Consider the following 18,880-nt stretch of genomic DNA (forward strand, 5'->3'; position numbering starts at 1 on the left):
AAAGAGATCGTCTGAGAACACGGCCCCGCGGAATAAACGTCGGTCGTGTAGCTGTACAGAGCGTCAAGAATCAAGGGGATCGGAGAGGCTCGATTTCTCGTTGATCCTAACCATACGAAGTAACAGGCAATGAAGCCAAAGAAAACAATGGGGCAGTTATTTCCTGCGTTTAATTTACAATGTTGGGCTAATAGGTTAAAGGGAAGTGACAGTTAACTTGCCGCAGGTGGGGACCGAACACGCATCCTCCGGAGTTGCGGGTGCTGCACCTTACCAGTTAGGCCGTGGCTCACTTTCTTGCATCGGTATTTGTGTAGTCGTATTAGGCCTGGATGCACCGGTGGATGTTGTGAGCGTCCCGTTTGGAACGGGGCGGGGGCTGCGCCACCGTGCTCTCGTCATTTTATTGGCTAATGTCCTGCATATGCTGAAGAAGAAAAAGAAAGGAAGAAAAAAAAAACCACGACGAATTCAAATAACCAAACTATCGGAACCCCTATTGGGAACTTCGTTTTTGTACGCCTCCGTTGTTTGTCGTTCCCCTACTTTTGTTCCACCAATCTTCCAATCGAGTCTTACTAATCTCTATTGCGGACATGTTTACCCCTGCTCTCGCTGGGGGCGTCAGCCAGCGCCTCGCGGCCGAGGCGACGGACGTCGAACGCCGTTCTAACCGCAGGCGTCGCTCGCTCCACGCGAGCTTACGAGCAGAGTTTAGGAAGGCCCGAGTCCGGATCCCGCCTGCGCCGAATTGTATTTTCGTCCCCTTTCCTCATTTCTACCCATTAAACGCGAGCATTCGTCCGCATTTTCTCTGGCTCCGTCGTCCGGTTGCTTCGAATGCGCGCAGCTCGGGAATCCACCGTCTGCCGTTAGTCGCGCGGCAGCCGGAGGTGAGGAGAAAGTGCGCCATCCCGAAAATTGCGCAGCTATTTAGACGAAAAAGTCGCGGGCCACTTTCTGTGGCACTGAAAGGAAAGCTACGGAGGGAAAGCGCGCATCACTGAGAGCGCTTCTGAAGGGAGTCCCGTGTTTTTATCCACGTAAGTTTAGGCAGGGGAAGAGAAAACATAAAACACCTTGTTACCAACGGTTAAATAAGCTAGAACACGCTGCCGAATGTGGCTTGTTTTATCGAAACGCGAAACCGTCTCACTTAGAAGCTGCGTCTGCTCCGAGCAACCACAAGCACTGCGACACGGACTATGCTTGGCGCCGTAAAACAGGTGCGCAGCTGCAGCCACCGCGCCCGCCGTCCCTTCGTTGCCGCGCAAAGTTGTCCGCGAGCGTAGTCGGACGTCGTTTCTCTGTCGGGCTCTGTGCGCGGTGGTTTCCGGCTCACGACGATAACGGCGCGATAAGATGCGTAGCTTGGCGTTAGAACAACGAGCGAGCCGCATCTATTTTATTCTCTCACTCTATCTTTGTTATTATTTTTTCATCGTGAATGTTACAGCTGCTGCGCAGAGGTGCTGCGTAACTCTGCTCGGCTTATCTCGCGCGTCCAGGAATATTCGGTGTTGTGGTCGAACGGGGCTCCACGATGTAGGTGACCGAATGGAATTACGGGCCTGCTCTTAAAGGCCTCCCGTCTCTCTGAGGAGGAGGAGGAAAGACAGAAGTAGAAGGCGGGGAGGGTAACCAGAATAACGTCCGGTTGGCTACCCTACACCGGGGGAATGGGAAAGGGGAAAACAAAGATCACGGGGAGAGAGAGGAGGGAAGGAAGGAATCAAATTGCGGTGAGATGTTAATTAAACCATGGACAATCAAACGTATGCTCATTACATGGACATACCGTGATCGTGGGCATGCGCTGGCGGCATCGGCAGATAAGGGTAGCAAACCAGAATCTTATCCGGTTAACATGTCGCCTGCATTTATCTCTCTCTCTCTCTCTCTCTCGAATTTTTGTCGCTGAACGGGACCACTCAAGAGAAACCTTGTAACAGTTTATGCTGACAAAGTGTTCTGTGAAAGCTCTCTATTCGTTTATCTCGCGGTAATAGGTTGATTATTAAAAGGAAAGAAAAAGGTCAAACTTCCATTGCGCGCCGAGGCCTCAGTGCCGGCACGTGAGTGCGACGTAATGTGTCCCGCGTAGACGCTTGCCCGGCGGCATGGTTGGCACGAGAAACGAGACCGACTGGACGTTTCCCTCTGGTGGACATGTGCAGCGGCCCACATGCAGCAAGAGCTCTGTCCAAATGTGCATCCGTCGCGCTACGCAGGCGGTCGTGTCCTGTGCACCGCAGCGGGACCATAGCAACGGCGCCAGTGTGCGACAGGCGGCGCGAAACCGCGGGCCGAGCGCCAACGTATTGGCGGCGAGGAGTTACGGAGTCGCCATCTATCGGAAGCGCCTCGCTGGCGTGGTGTATGAGGGATCACGCGGCGCGCTCCTCGTAGGTGTTGCTGTCAGCGCTCACTGAAAACAACACGCACGAGCTCTCCCGGACATTTCTGTACGTACTTTCGAAACGAGATAAGTTTTTTATTGTCTAAATAATAATCTTGGGCAAACTGAAAGCACAGAATCGTTTACAGACGCTATCTCTTTACCGAATACGTACAGTGAACGCCACTGCGCGTGGTCGCCGCGATGGAGTCTCCCGAAGCGGCTTCTTGCGTGAAAGGTCGGCGAACGCTGAGAGCAAACTATGTGAAATATGTTCTTATAGTGTTTGTATAACTAAATGGAGCGTAATAGAATGAAGCCTCAATGTACCGATCGCACGGCTTCGCAGCGACCGACTGCGCGTCTGCATGCTTGTCCGCGCAGTTTCGCTTTCCCCGCGTGCGCGTTTTCGCACCGTGTCATGAGATTTTAGGCCGCAGAATATCAGCATTTGACAGTATACAAGCAACCATTGTTGCGTGGGCGCTATTAGAAATTCATTGTAGAGACTTCGGCGCCTACGGGGACTGTGATGTCCCGTCGCGACGATTCAATCTTTTTTTTTTTTCTAAATTCTTGGACGTTTCAATGTTATTTCTCGACTTGCGTCGCACTACATGTTTATCGGTGTTCTCAGGGTGCGATTTCCCGCTGCTTCGTTTTTTGTGATCCAGTGCATTAATTCATAACACAAACATGACCATATGCCATGCTTTATTTTTTAATGTGCTTCTTACCGCTTCCTTTCCCCTCCAGTGAACTTGCCAGTATTTATAGCATCGACAAGTTCATAGACCAAACCGTCATGACATTAGCCGGGCAGCGGACTCGGGCGAGCGTCTCAGTGCGCGTTTTTCGAACATCGCAGACCCGGCGCCGTAGCAGAAATCTTCCTCGCGTCTGTGCTTGCTGCATACGCGAGTTGTAGCCGATGACTGTTTGGCGGTTTTATGTTTCGCGAGCCAAGCTTCACGCAGCTTCTTGTCCTGCGGCTACGTATGAATAAGGCTGACACCGGGCTCCGTTGCGTATGTCCGGCACTTCGGCCCCGAGCAGTAGCCTACCATGTTGCGCGCCTTCAAAGGCAGCCACTACCTATTGTAGTGCTTTCAATCTTTGTAAAGGAGACACTCGAAGCGGGAAAATCTCGCCACTAAATGAGCACCGCAGTGTACGAGGGAACTTGAAACTCTCGTTTCCAGCTCGCTTCGGCGCTCCCGAAACAGCCGACGCGGCCGCTATGTCCACGTGATCCCTCCTAGCACGTCACGCCGACGGTGGCGCCAGCTTTTCCAGTGGTGGAGCTCGAGACCAATACGCGGCCCGGCACACCTGTCGACGCGGGCCACGTGTAGCGCCTCTTATCGCGAGCCGCGCGTCTTATCTCAACGGCGTTTATAGGTAAGGTCGCAGTTTTTTTCCCTCCGCATTCCGTGTTTCTTGTTTTCTTTTTTCCCCCGTTCTAGTTGTACTTTTCTTGTTTCCGCCAGCCGGCCCTTGCCTTATATCCTGTTCGGGGCCACCCGGTCGTTATGTACGGACGCGGGCGTGACTCTCTCTGACGGGAGTGGCGCTGGAACATCTGTGACGTCACGTGCACTGCGGGGAGGCCGATAGCGCGCCCGGCGAAGACCAGAGTCCGCGTCTGATAGGAGCTCGGCTCCCGGTTCGGGCACACGCGAAGCGCAGGGGATGCTCGTCGGGGCAACCGCCGAACGGATTCGAATGAAACGTGTGTTTCACTTGAGAGAGAGCTTAAGAGTTCTGCTGACTGTCGGAAGCAGAGTTTCCGTCTGCTCCTGCAAAACCGGTACATTTAGAGTTTACGGGTTTTGAATTCAAAATACACACAGCACACGCAAAGAAAAGACAATATTGCAATGGAAAATTCCAACTTCCTAATTCTGCAGCAAGAACCGATCTTACATTTCTGAAAACTCTTCCGGTAGGCCGTCTGATGAGCTATTGCGAAGAATTAGGCTAGTCGGTGGGAGCTCATATCTGGCGCAATGGCCAGACGGAATAAACGCAAGCCGGAAAAAAATGTGCTCAAGTGCACATGGTGAACGCTCTCGCTCATGACAATCTGCAAGTGGCAAGCGTACAATCGAGCTGACAGTTAAGTCAGATATATTGTTGGGGTGGCTATTGCGTTTCCAAAGATCGGTTATTAACCGAGGATCCTTCCGGCTATTGGCAGTGGGGGCCCACTGCAAATTCAGATGCGTTTATGAGTGAGCTAAAATTCAACTGGTCGCGTGTTTTTCCGAATAAGCGTAACTTTTGACAATTCAAAGTGTATTGCTATATCTGCTCCGTTATCGGTGCGCACGTGTGTTTGCCCACGCCGGCACTTTCCTTCTAAAACGTACATATACGCGTCCTCCGAGTGACGTCACTTGTGACGTCCTTTCCCCAGTCGTTTCCTTGCTCGCTCTCGCTTCTCTTCCAGCGCAAGGTGCGCTTGCACAGCCTTTGTGGACGACACGAAAGCCGTGCACCTTCGCGGTGCACAGAAATTACACTGAAGTGCACGTTTGCGTAAAATCAGTACAAAGACGGCTAGCGTTAATTAATCGCTTCACAGATTCCAGCGCGTGCTTTAAGCCTGCATCTCTCTCGGCCGCGGCTTTCGCACTGCAAGTTTGAGCGGGGTGCTTCCCGGCCGAGACGAGCGGTGTGGCGTGTCTGACTGCGAATGGCTCGAACTTTGGGCTGTGCAGGAAAGGGTGGCCTTGGGAATTTCGAGGGGCGTTCCCGCTGAACGCCCCCCCCCCCCCCCGTTCACCTGAAGAACGCGGATTCACTCGGGGCTGATGCTGTCGTCGAGGCAGTGTATTATTTTTTTTTCGCTCTCTTTACCTTGTCGGCAGGAGTAAAGGGGGCAGGGGAGAGGCGTCGGGTCAGAAGCGCGCATGCTCGGCATTCTTCCTCGTGGAGGTTGCCGCAGGCTGTGGGAACGCGCGAGATTGTTTTGCTGCTCGTTGTATAATCACTCTATAGGGGAACGTAGGCTGCGTTAGCAGCCAATTAACCCGCGACACATTTGAAGAAACGCTAAATAGAAGCACTAATCGAGTAATGCAGCATTCTTTGGAAGCTCCATATCTTGTTAGTTTCGCGGTAACAGATTGAGTATTGGGAAAGAAGATGGGGGAGGTCAGATTTGCAGTTGTGGTTTTAATTTCGCGTCCAAATTCCTCCGCCGATACGTGAGTGTGCCGTCAGGGATTTCAAATTATTTATTTTCGATAATGCTGCCTTCAGTTCAGAGCGTAGCAGTTGGGCGTACAATGAGATACAAAAAAAAAAAAAAAAAAGAAAGAAAGGATGCGGCGGAAGCCATCTCACGATGAATGCCGACGTCAATGCGATTAGCAATGAAGGAATGCAGCGACACACCGTACTGCCTCCCGCAGAGACGCGTCACGTGTGAGGCGTCTACTTCAGCCTGGCTCCTCCGTGGACACGTATGGACACGCCGTGTCATATAACGGTGCCGCCGCAAAGTCCTCGCGTGGCGCTTCTGTCAGCATACATTCAAAGAAGTTTGTCTGAACATACGGGTTGTCCCGGCCAACGTTAGCCAAGGTCGTCAAGATAAAAAACCTAGAATACGCGAAGGCGCAACAAATGCTGTTCTGTCACCAGTGACGTACAGCACGGGGAGGACTTTTTTTAAAAATAATTGAACTGTCAATAATTAACGTGATTGATTAAGGAACTTTTTAAATTACTGAATTGAGGGTGCGATTTTTGATAGAAAAGTAATGATTGCGTTTTATGACGCCAGATTCCGTTCTTTTTCGGTGTGCCATCTGTCTCGTAATTATTTTTCACGCGTCGTAAAGAAAACGCGCGAAATACGAAAACAGCCGCACGACCGCGCGTGTGCGCCCCTCTACACCGGCGGCCCCAGAGGTCACTGGGAATAATTAGCTGCGTTCAGTGCCTTTGTCCTCCTCCTCGATGCAGCCGCGCGATGCATTGGCCTCGCGCGGTGAAGGCAGTTGGCGGTGACCAACGCCGGTGCATCTCCACTCCCTACGTGGCAACCGAGCACCTTGTATATTTAGTCTCAGCAGCGCAGCGCCGTGCACTTTGCCACCGCTGCGGGTGGGAAGCAAAAAATGACAGGCTACATCAGTTATCTTTTCTCGCGAGCTCACACCTAGCTGCGATCGCCTTGATACAAACAGCGTCTGTCTGTGCACACAAAAGATCGACAGCGATATATATGCGGAAGTGAGTGCGGCGTTATGTGCACGGCGTCGCGTTCGGCGACACGTTCGCACTCGCACTGCCGTACAGTTCCCGCGGGATAATAGGGCCGTGCCATTGGCCATCGCATCGGCGGTCTTCTCGGGACAGCTCGAGCGTGCAGAGTATAGGTGCCCCCGCGAGTCGCAGTCCCGCCATCGCCGACAGCACGGCGACACGAACGCGCGATCCACTCCGCGTGGTTTGTGGCTGGTCGTCCGGCATGCTTCTTGAAAGTCGTTGTTCTTCGTCGAACGCGATATTTCACGGTGAGCATGCGTTGCGGATTCGAATAAGTTCACATCGCCGCGTTATTTCCTTTGCTGGCCACTTAGCGGGAACCCGGTTGGAAATGTGGCGGCGCGATTTGGGACGTAAACCGGAGAGCAGACGAGCGCTCGTCCGCTCTTCGGTTCACACTTCCTTGTCCCAAGCCGCGCTCTAGCATTTTGAATCGATGCGGAAAAACGTAGCCCAACCTAACCTAGCCCAAAACACGCGTTACCGACAGGAGCGGGAGCTCCACGTTGCCGTCTGCTCGGCCCTCGATCGGGCTTCCGAGGCGACAGTGCGACCACGACAGACGCCACGACAGTGATGGTGGGCTCCGGATGAACTATGACCCCGCGGGCTTCATGCACGAACGCCGTGTTCAGTAAGGCGTCCCGAATGGCTGGTGACGTTGCCCTGCTGAGGTCGGCGGTTTGATCTCTGCCGCCGAATTTCGATTGGGGCCAAATGCTAAAACGGTTGCGTACTTAGATTTAAGTGCAGCAGAACCCCAGCGCAATTAACAAAGCTCCAATGGTCCAAAGAAGCTCGACACACGAGGCTTGTTACATTCCACCGTCACGATTACCTAGCCTGTGTGAGTTACTTTGGGTGTCACCGCGTTATAGTCTTGCATTCTGCCATACGTCTGCTTATCCCGCAAGGTTACCTAGGCCCGTGACAATCCCGTGCCCCCGTGTTGGCCCTCGCTCCCTCTCCTCTGATGATCTAACCGTTTCTTGCCGTGCAGTCCCCAGCGGTGTTATCGTTAGCTTTGAAATCCCTTCGCTTCCGGCAGGTGGAAGTTGCCCACCGTTGCGCGATCGCGGGCTTCTCCACGTACGGGTCCCGTTGGACCCGTCGCGCATCCTCACACAGTGCTCCAGGTTCTTTTCTCGCGTGCAGGAGCCAGCTCGGGCTTACGAAATCGTGCGACATTTCGTACATTAGAGGACGGCAACCGAACGCGTCGCACAGCCGCGGGAGCCCACCGCGGCGGCAGCGTTGCCGACGGAGGCAGGCTGGCCTCCTTCGTGGCCGACCCCAGCCAGGTCGGCGGCAGGCCGCACCCGAGCCGAGCATCGTCCCTCGCGCGTGCGTTGTTCCCGCGACTGGGCACGGAGGAAGTTCGCCCGTCCCGCGGAAAACTCGTTTCTCTCTCCGGCCGCGTGCGTGCTGCCCCGATGATGATGCGGCGCGGAGGATGGGGCAGCAGCCCTACCCTCTCCGAGCACGAGCGGCCCATCTCGGCCACGGAGAAGGAGACGATGGAATTCCTAACCCTGCTCCTCGCCCTTGCTGGGCGGCCGCCGGCGCTTCATCGAAGCGCGCCCGAAAGAGGGTAGGGTGGCAGCCCCCCATACCCCCTCGGTGCCCCCTCTCCCTCCTACTACCGTACCGCGGTTCTTGTTTACTCCTGCGTTTCGTGCGTGCCCCGTTTCTTTGCGCTTTATTTTGCCTTATAATGGGGCGCGTGCTGCGTGACGTAGCGCGCATGATTTCACGTGCGTGCTTCTGTTTCGCTTCCTTTCTTTATTTTTTTTTTTTATGCTTTCTTTCACTCTACGGAACTTTCTCTCTGTGGATTTCGCGGACCGAGAGGCGGCGGGGAATATGTACAGCGAGCTCGTCGAGATGAGAGAGAGAGAGAGAGTGGGGCGAGCACGCTAGAGGGAAGGAGAGGGCAGACAGAGACGAAGCTCACGGCGGGCCCTGCCAATGATTTCCCCGAGCGAAGACGGGTGGCTGGCCCGCGGGCACCGTGAAAGTCGTGCGTCCGCCCTCCCGTTCTTGGCGTTCGCCGCAGTTCGTGGCGCCTCGAGGATGCTGGGCGCCGGCGATCCACCGCTCGTGCCATCCTGCAACCGTCTCCATTGCAAAACGCGGACGAGGAGGAGGAGGAGGCAGTGGGCAGCGCGTGGTTGGGATGTTTCCTTGCAGGAGAGCGGCGAGCCCCAGGATGAGCGCCAAGCGGGTTGCGTATGTCGCGAGAATTTGCGTGCGGATCCTGCGTATACAGGGCGCCAGGTTGGCCGCTCCTTCACTTCTGTAGGACGAGCAGTGTCGCCGGCGAAGGAGGTGGGGCGCCGATCGTGTTTCTGCGGGCCGGCGAGTGCGAGTGGCGGAAATTATTGCTAAGCCGAATGGGACGACGTCCACTTGCGTGTCTCTGGTGCACGTGACCTGTGCTCGAGCCCCACGAAAGTGCGCTGCCGAAAAACGGCAAGGCGAGGAAACCGATTGATTGATTGATTGATTGATTGATTGATTGATTGATTGATTGATTGATTGATTGACCTGTCCTTTACAAGTGCGGTTGCGACTTCCACTCTTGACTGTATTGATCCCAGTACAAAAGGGTTTCGGTTTCAGAAGCTACAGGTAGGATTGGAAGGATGACGTGACTGGAGACGACGTCCCTCGCCGTGGTGCCCCAATTCATTCATAAAACCAGACCGAGCGCAACCATGGCTGCTACACATGCCTGCCCGGTGGAGTCGCGATGATCTTCTCTCTTGGCCAGTGAATCGACAAACGCGATGCGATAGCGGTGAACATACTGGAATCATGGATAAAGGATATGGAGGAGAAAACCCTCTATTTGTATTATAGGCGCAACATCCTGAAGCTCTGCCTGGTCTGTAAATTGAGCTTACAAAGACTACCTAGGCCTCGCTTTAAAAAAAAAATATTGAGTGTTAGGTGCCAAAACTACGATTTGATTGTGATCAATTGGCGACCTGGGATTCTTGAATGCACACCCAAGCTCGATGGGTACACGACCGTTTCTTTTTCTTTTCTTTCTTTTTTACATTTCGTCCCGTCGAAATGCGGCTGCCTCGGCCGGTGTCGACCCAGCAACCACGTTCTCAGCAGCGCAACATCACAGCCACAGAGCTACCGCGGCAAGTGAACCTCGCCTGTGGTGCTATAACGCTAGAAAAAGATTCACCGGCGATTACGATACTTCCTATTGCGTAATTTGAGCGCAGCTCCATACGTGTTTTCATTTGGCGATATATTGAGGCAAAGAATTTGAGAGATACACGTAGCAGAGTCGGCGCTCGTCGAAAATCTGATCTGCGGTCGGCTTTTATACATGACTCGTGGAAGGTTCAAGTGTAATTGCTGGTGCCGCGTGGCCGCCAGAAAGTAGTACACAATTCGCATCGCGCATACGGTCAGATTACAAAACAATCGCAAACCATGACGATGGAAACAAGGGCGAATCAGACCAAACCAAGCAAGCCAAACAACCGCGAGTGAGAGCTGACGCGAGCAGACGATAGTGCGAAACGAGCGGTCCGGCTGAGACCAGATACGAGTACGCATCGAGCGTTCGGGCGGGTCCGCTAGGCAGCAGTTTCCCTCGAGCGCGTCATTGAAGGGGCCGCTTTCATTGGTCTGCGCCGTTCGCGGCTCGCGCCTTTCATCTCCCGCTCCGCATTCGCTCGGTTACGCCGCCGACGCTCGCTGCAGGAACGTAGAGCTGCGCTCGAAAATCATCCCGATCCACGCAGGCCCTCCGCGTGGCGCATAGGCGTTACTGAACTGATGGAATTTCTCAGAGTAAAATGCATAAGAAAATTCTTGAAGAACTATACGTACACAGAACGTCCAGAGATGATGACGCCGGATTGTAATTTGAATATACGAGAAAACATAATTCTGTTGCGCCCAAACTCAAACACAAACCCCTTTTCCAGCTGCCGTTTGAGGTCTGCTTAGTAGGAGCGGCGCGCTATATATACAGGAAGCTCGCCTTCGTGAATAGCGTTCGGCGCCAGCGTTTCTCGCTAAACATTACGGTTACATAATCTGCAGTTGCCGCGAAGCATCAGAAGCTGTCAATGATCTTTGAATGCTATCGCGTTCCACTCTTAAAGGCCAAGCTGAAGCGTTCTCCAAATTTCTTTTATTATTCTGTTACCTGGCGTTCGCTTCCTTCCGGCCTCTTGGAATGCGGACGGGAGTCGAACCCATGACCTCGTAGCCTCTTGCACATGGCGTTTCCCCTTGTGCGCACCGAGGCGCACACGGGGACCTTTCTTTTTTTTTTTTTGCGCACGCAGGACGACCTGACAAACTGAGGGGCGGCCGTTGCACGCCCCCCTGCGTGTAATATATCTTCGACTACATCGCCCCTTCGCATGGATAGCCGCTCCGGGTTGATTGCTTCCCGCGCCCTTCAGACAGTCCTTTCTGACGCCGTCCTGTATATTGTCGCAGCTTCCGCCAGTGCTGTCTCGTTTCTTTCCTTCCCCGTGCAGGCCAATTGTTGTGCTCGTTTTTCCTCCCAGCTCCGTTTAATTTCGTGCGTGTCTTCGAGGCACAGCAGAGCACTGGGATGCGAAACGTGAACGCCTTTGCGATACTGAAGGCAAAGCCTCGCTGAGAGCTCGGACAACTGCCGTACCACGTACCGTTATACCGCGTTAATGGATTCCCGAGAGAGCTACAGAGAAACGGCCTTTCTTCCTTCCTCGGTCGCTGTAAACACAGGGCCCGCTTTATCACTTCCTCGACCGCGTCGTTGTGTGTAAGGTTTTCAACACTCACTGCGTCGCATCGTATTCCATAGAAACTCGCTAGTGTGAGTTTTTTCGCTGATACGTTTTCCCGGCTATAACGTTGCCGAAGCCAGGTGACGCTAATGGCGAGTCCGCGTAATGCGTTTCCTGGAGCACGCATTCCGTTCCCTCAGTCCCGTGAAAAGCGTATTAGGTGGGTCTCACGATTACATATGGCTCTGTAGTCGACGTCGTCGTGTCGTTCAAGGCTACGGTCTTAATAGGTGTTGCCGTCGCGAAAATTACAGCCAAGTCTCGCTGGCTTGTGGCGCAAGGCGTTCACCTCATTTCTTCGTTCGTGCATAACGAAAGTGGGGTTGATAGCACATCCCAACGGATGGAACAGCCCCGAACTTTGATGCAGGTCCTTCTACGCACCGCGCTGACAGCACCAGCAGCGTTGTGCTCCGTTCAAAGATACCGTTGCGCTCCCTGCCGAATCCTACGACAGCTTTTATCGACGTCACTTGCGGGATCCGGACTTCCGGAGTCTGCATCCGTGCCGTTCGCACATTCCAGCGTTGTCTCGTCGATCTTCGGTTCATCTTATTATTGTCATAGACCGTAACGTATATTGCCGGCGTCTAAAGTCGACGGACCGCCAGATTTCCGAGAAAAATCCGACTGTTTCCGCTTAGCCTGGCATACTTGACCGGCTCTGCGTACACGTGACACGCGAATGCAGCAATGTGGAACGCTGTGAGTTATAATTAAACCGAAAACAACTGAAGTGAGCGGTGAACTGGCACGCTTCGAGGTCTTTTCGAGTGGCAGAATGTCCTAAATAAGCGAAAGTATTTTGCCAGATCAATCCTTTGCCAATCCGCAAGGCGGAAGAAGTTTCGTAAGACGGGGAAAAAAAGAGCGTGAAATTTTCTTTTCGAGGCTCCTGCTACGCTCAGGTGGGTCAGAAAATACTCTTAAATTCCGGGACGCCACAGTGACGTATCCGGTGCTGACAGTTCGCGGCAACTTAAAAGAGAAAATAAAGAAAGCAGTGCCTCACCGTCGTTCTCTCCCGCTGTAACCGACTTTTCTTCTTCAACTTCCAAATTAATGAAAATCTCGTTCTTCAGAAGAATTATTTGCCATAACGAACGTATACGTTCCGCTTAACAGACGTAAGGAAGAGACGAGACATGCTATTGTCCCCGTCTGTTAAGTGCATCGTGAGGTCGTTATGCTGAACCGACTCGGCTAAATAACTTTGTTGACCAGGTCACTGTCAGTCTGGCAACTGATTTAGCGTTGCTCTTTTATCATATGGTAAAGTGATATTCAGCCCCACTGATAGAGCGTGCTTCGAACGCGGTAGACACGATTTTGCGCTGCTGCACATTCTCACGCCCTATATCGCTGGGTAGGCTTCCGCCGCGTGCTCTCGGGGTGTTTCCCATCACGAGATGGAACTTTCTATTGTCACACCGGGCCAAGCGCTTCCTTTAGTATAGGTCACATTGTGCCGGTGCTTTCTTTCCAGAGGCGCTTCAAAGGCGCATTTAGAGAAGCAAGTTCCGGGAACGCACAGTTTGTCATGGAAAGTAGCCGCAGAAATGACTGTACGCTGTGTCTGTTTTCCAGTTCCTCGTGTTTGCGCCACGCAGAATAACGCAATAGCGAACCTAGACACTTAACTTGCCCAAGAACAAGTTCTTCTGGACCATTAATTGTTGAGTGCTAAAATTACGCCCTCCAGAAAAAAAAAAAAGGTGCAATAGATGTTTACGTGCATGGAAGCTTGCCAAACGACTACCGGTTGTTTTTAAAGCGGACACCTTTCTTCGGCTCTTTCGCCCGTGGTGGGAACGGCGCCTCGTCCAGCGCCTTCTTCTTTTCAGCCCCCTTGGGCCATTGTTTGACACGCGTCGCCTTAATCGTCGCACGGTGTAGTGCATCGGTCGACGTATGCCCGCGCCGGGTGTGTTCACCCTTTCTTTTGGGCCCGCAGGAGCTGCTGGCGACGGCGTGCGAGTCCGTGTCGGCGGCCGACGCGGTGTCGGCGCTGCGCTGCGGGGCCTTCTCGTCCTCGGGCTCGGTCGACTCCTCGTCGGGGGCGCCGGGCCGGCCGGACTCCGTGCGCCGGCGCCGGACCCTGGAGTCCGAGGACTCGAGCTACGACTCGGACACCGAGAACCCCGCGGACACCGCGTCCGGTACGACGACGCCGTCGACGCGGCAGCACGAGGACGTGTCCCGGACCGTGTCCGAGACGCTGGGCGCCGAGTTCGCCGAGTACGTGACGGCGGGACCCCAGTACTCCAGCCGGCTCGAGTTCGCCGTCAAGCTGGGCTACACCGAGGCACAGGTGAGCTGCTCCACGCACGGCCGTGCGTGTGTGTACGCACGCCGCGAGTTCGTTTCTCGGCAGAAAGAGAACACCGTCGAGCACTCTTCGGAGGTGCACTCGCATGTCGTGCGAGTCGTGGAAACTCGGCCGCATTTTCCCCGCACGTAAAGAAGAAAGCACTTGGCAAGGGTGAACGTTGGGAAACGTGAAATGTTAAAGGGACAGTAAAGGCTAATAGTAAGTCGACGTGGACTGTTTGAATACCAATCCGGAAACCTCGCAACGCTTGTTTCGTGCCGAGAAGAGTCTTAGTTTACGAGAAAGTTGCATCTGAAGGGTCTAAATACCCTTTCCGAAATTTAAATCTCCCGCCACCCAAGCGGGGGAGTGGTGACGATGCATACGCCGTCACCACCCTTTGCTGCCGTCGGTCAGTAAAACGGTACCCGACAGACGGCGGTACCGAGCCAAGACAGAGCGGTGGATTCGTCGCTGCGGCTGCTTTTTGGTCAAGTGGCGCAGACCGTTCGGGCATCCAGCGGCATCACGTGGAAGTTGAATTCTCGGCTACTTTAATTTTGTGCGAGCTTCGCGAGCCAGCAATACCAGCGCGACACTACGCGATAACGAAACCACTGAAACGCGAAGGCGTGGGCGGCGCAGAGTCGAGCGAAAACGAAACCTTTCGACCACCGGCGTCGTTGTCAAGGGCAATTTCAATTAGTTTTTCTTTTCTAAAAATGAAATACAACTGTACAAGTACCATTTTGTTTCGTCGTACAATGCCATATAAGGATCTCTTTCTCCAACGAGTTGTTGAGTACTAGTGACAGAATTTAACTGAGGAGTGCTTTCGTCATCGGACAAGTGCTTGAATGTCCCGGGGGAGTCTCTAATCATGTCCTGCATTTACCTCAGTTTCTCGGCTATTAAGGCCCTGTTGGCGGTAATATTGAAGCCTTAGAGATTCTCGAGCACTAATCTATCACTTTAGCTCGACTTAGTATTTGCCTTTAGTGTCCCTTTAACTTGGTACTTGATTTTGGTCTGAATGTGCCGGACTTGGCGTCATCGACATTGTCGTGACGTCACGACACCACTCGGAAAGTACTTACGTCATTTAACTTTAAGGCTAGACACGGCGGCGTTCCTGGAACAAAATAAAAAAGCTAACGAGAGTAGTGCTGCCCTTGTTTCTTCCGGATGCGCTGACGCGTGGCGGCCGCACTGATTACGGGAACGTATAGTGCGTCGTCACCGCGGCGCGTCCACTCGTGCCGAAAACTCGTCGAGGGCCCCAGCACCTCTCTCCCTCCGCCTTGCAGGTCCAGCAGGCCCTGCGGCGGCTAGGGCCCCAGCCGGGCCAGAACGAGCTGCTGGCCGAGCTGGTGCGGCTCGGCGCGCGGGAACAGCCCGGCGACGCCGCCCCGAGGGCCGAGCCGCTCTCGTCCTCCGCGTCGCAGGCGGCCGAGGACCCGCTGAGGCCCATCGTCATCGACGGCAGCAACGTGGCCATGAGGTGAGCGGCACGCGAAGCTCCGGATTGCGCTGGCGATATCCGACGGTAACGCTTGGTGCGAGACCGACAGGATATGAGTGTGCGCGGCTACGTAGGTTCACGAGATGTCTTCTGTCGGCCTAGCGGTCGCCTAAAGCTCTGGCAACTGCGTTTCCCGTTAGAGGCGCGCTCTAGACAAGCGCCCTGGCCTCTGCGATAGCCTGTAGGGCCCGTAATAGCATCGAAATTTCCGTGGCGGGGAAACGTATACCTGGTCTGCCTGTCCCTCTCCCCGTCCCCATTCCCAACGTGGCGGAACAGTCGCAGCGGCGGAGTTCCGTGTGATCATTTTCGCGGGAAACTGCAACGTGCTGGATTCCGCCCGGCACCGCGCTCTGCGTCTCTCGGGGTGCGCGCGCTCGGCGTTCCAGCACGCAGCGCGGCCGTCTCGCGTTTTCACGGAGCAGCCCCGTTCCGACGGCAGTGCAGCAGCTGCTCGTCGATCTGCGACACTGCGGCCGCCACTGGAGCGGCCGCAGTGTCGCAACAGTGCGTGACCGGAAACGCCTCACTGCGCCGACATGCATACGCGCTCCCATTTTGGAGGCGTGTTTCGCCACTCGCCCTGACGCACGCGGGCTCGCGCATCGTTTGACGGCCGCGTTGCAAAACGCAGCGAAAGGCCCGACCGGTCGGTTCCTGGTACGTTGTCCGGCGAGCGCGGCGCATCGCGTCCTGTTTACGCCCGTGGCCTCCGTGATTGCGTCCGTGCCATTCTGCCGTGCGTATATCGGAGGCCTTGCTCGTGTAGGCAAGCGGGTCGCTCGCTAAAGGAACGGGCGACGATGATGTGCCATGCGGGCAAAACTTGAGAGGTCCCGAGGCTAATGTCCGACGGTCCTCTTGAACGTACCTCCGAAGGCAGAAATCTGGCCTGCCGTAATCTCGCTATAGATTAGCCATCGTAGTTCCAGGGATCGCCGCTTCCGATCAGCTGCCCCAGTGTCGCTGACGCGCCGCAGCCTTCCCCAGAGCGTGGCTACACGCGACAAAGGTGCCATACACACTTGAGCCGGTCGCAAGCGACGACGGGAGTCGTGCGAGCGTTCTGTTCTTCGCCTTCTCTCGGCTCGCTTGCCGATGCCCGAAGCTTTGGAAAAGAGGCCCCCGGCTTCCTCATCGCTCGGCAAACCTTCATAACGACGAAGCTCGCGCCCCCGCGAGCCTATAGGTTCGTACTGTCGACAGCTGCGGGCGTCCTCGATGGAGAACGAGAAGGCGACGTTTTCGTACAGAGGAGCTTCGTGTCGCCGATTAACGAGGGCGGGGCGTTCGTAAACAAGAGATTGTGACGCAGCTGTTCGAACAGCTTTTAAGCCGCATACGGGAAAGAAACGAACCGGTGTCTATAGGAGACACAACCGGAGTCGGTATAGCACGCGGCACGGGCTAATCGTGCACAGCGCGTTCTTTCCTTGCACAATGCATGCCTGCCTTTCGTATCAAATAATTGAGAGTTGGGGAATAGGGGTGTGTCTGTTGCGTGACTCGCCGGGCGAGAGAAAAAGCGAAAGCTTTCATTCGAGTGTGCAGAAAAGGACATTCAACATTTAGGAACTATCGCTCAGGTGGCAACACTGTTGTTTGTGTCGATGACCAGCCTACGTACTATTTATTCCCGTTTCAGCCGCGTGAGTGAGTGTTCGGGGCGGAGCCGTGACCCTCCAATGTGCCGGTCACCGGTGCAACGGCTGCCGGGACTCGTCGCCCACATGAATTCTCACGTTGCAGCGATTGTGCGCAATATCGCAGAGCTGTGGCGGTGTATCCGCGTGGTCACTGTATAGAGCGCGCTGGCATCGCGGCAAATGTCACGGCGGCGTGCATACGGCGCGCCCGATTTGCTATCGAAGACAACGCGTGCGTTCGCATTGAATGGGCGCGCGTTGCGCGAAGGCATACAGAGCACGATAACCCGGAAGTACTCGGTCGAAGGGCAGAAAGTATTGCAAAAAGAGCGCCCGAAGCAATGTCAGTTGGTTATCGCTGCAGCATTGTCTTCTCTATACCCGATGTCCACGAACCGATACTGGCGTCCACTATTCCCTGCACTGCGGGGTTAACCAAGGGGTGGAGCATTCTTTAGGCGGCACTCGATCGTGCTATGGTTCCTTTCTCCGCCGCGACGGTGGCTTTCGGAGGAAAGATGATTAAGCGCGGTTGGTCTCGCTTTTCTTCGCCGCGGGAATAAACGAAGGGGCAACGAATGGGATGCGCCCCGTGGCCGGTTCCCGTCATTTCGCGCTGTCGTCCATGCAGATGAGCTCCTACGGTCGGTGCGCATCCGCCTCTACGCCAAAGACACCGCGACGACGCGAGCGCGGTTTTACGCGACACCCGAGCGACCTTCTCCCGTCGCACCTGGCGTCGCGCTTCGTTAGCGGACTCCGTGCGCATTGACTTGCTTCGCACTCGTGCGGTAACGTCGTCCGTCGCGCGAATAGGGCGCGCTCGCCCGACGTTTGACGTCGTCTCTCGGCGCGTGTCTCGCACCGCACGCGGTCGGGTCGGGCCCGAGGGGCTCGATTCCCGTTCGGGACGCTCGGGCGGGACCTCTCCCTGCGTGGCCCGTTGCTCGCTTAGTGTGTGCACGTAGTCGTGAACGGCCTCTCGACCGCGTGCCGAGGACGCAAGAGATCCGCGGTCGACAACGATCGCGGCCGGCGCCGTTTCCGCGCCTGCCTCGATTGACACCTCGGCCCGGCCCCGCGCTCCTGTTCGTCTTTCGCGCTGCGTCGGACGCGCTCGCTTTGAAGCACGCTTCGAAGGTTGCGTGCGGCGAGGGGGAAGTGGGGGCCGAACTACCGTGGCGTTACGTTGCTCGAGAGCAAAGTCGCGTGTGCGATTCCCCGCACCAGGAATTCCCCTAGTTCAGGTCCCCGTCAAAGAAACTTCGTCGTCGGCCCATCTTTATGTCCGCCGATAGACAAAGGCGTCCACCGGTGATCTCAAATTACCCCCGTCTTCCGCTAGGTGATTCCCAAATTGTGCCTCCAAGTGTAACAACTTCGTCGCTCCACCTAATCTTCGAGGGCAGACAAACGCGCGGGCTGTCAAAACTAATCCCGAGCCCGCCACTGCGTCGTGTAACCGAGCAGCCCCGTTTGACGCAAAATATAATAATAATAAATCACCGGATAGATTCGCCGGTGAAATTATTCGATCACCCACTGAAATCGGTCAGTCTGGTGTGACTTCGTCTCCCTGTTTTTGATGCTTTCAACGAGCGGCTCGTGGAGTCGGAGCCACCCCGTTGCCGGCGTCATTCCTTCTTGCGCGCATGTTACGCTTTCATCATTGTTCTCCCCTGTGTCCTCGACAAGCTTACGACCATGTTCTTCGGTGTCCCTCGTGGCAGAAGTAGGCAGGGCTATGCTCACTCGGCAACAGTGTACTTGTCACTTGGAAAGCATGCAGGAATGACCGGGTAGCAGTTTCAAACGTGTACGCTTGCTGTTGCTTGCGTTATCATCATCATCATCATCGTCATCATCATCATCATCATCATTATTATTATTATTATTATTATTATTATT

The 18,880-nt window shown here is 54.8% G+C and overlaps 1 protein-coding gene across 2 annotated transcripts in view; it reads left to right on the forward strand.

Moving 5' to 3' along the window:
* Positions 1-18,880, forward strand: part of LOC142584766 (uncharacterized) — a 131,665-nt gene that overhangs the window by 72,570 nt on the left and 40,215 nt on the right. For both annotated transcript variants that reach the window (XM_075695002.1, XM_075695003.1), the window contains exons 2-3: positions 13,448-13,804; positions 15,112-15,305. In XM_075695002.1, coding sequence (XP_075551117.1) covers positions 13,448-13,804; positions 15,112-15,305 — 551 coding nt within the window. The remainder of the gene's footprint in view (positions 1-13,447; positions 13,805-15,111; positions 15,306-18,880) is intronic.

This window comes from Dermacentor variabilis, chromosome 6, assembly GCF_050947875.1.
Source record: "Dermacentor variabilis isolate Ectoservices chromosome 6, ASM5094787v1, whole genome shotgun sequence".
Taxonomy (NCBI): Eukaryota; Metazoa; Arthropoda; class Arachnida; order Ixodida; family Ixodidae; genus Dermacentor; species Dermacentor variabilis.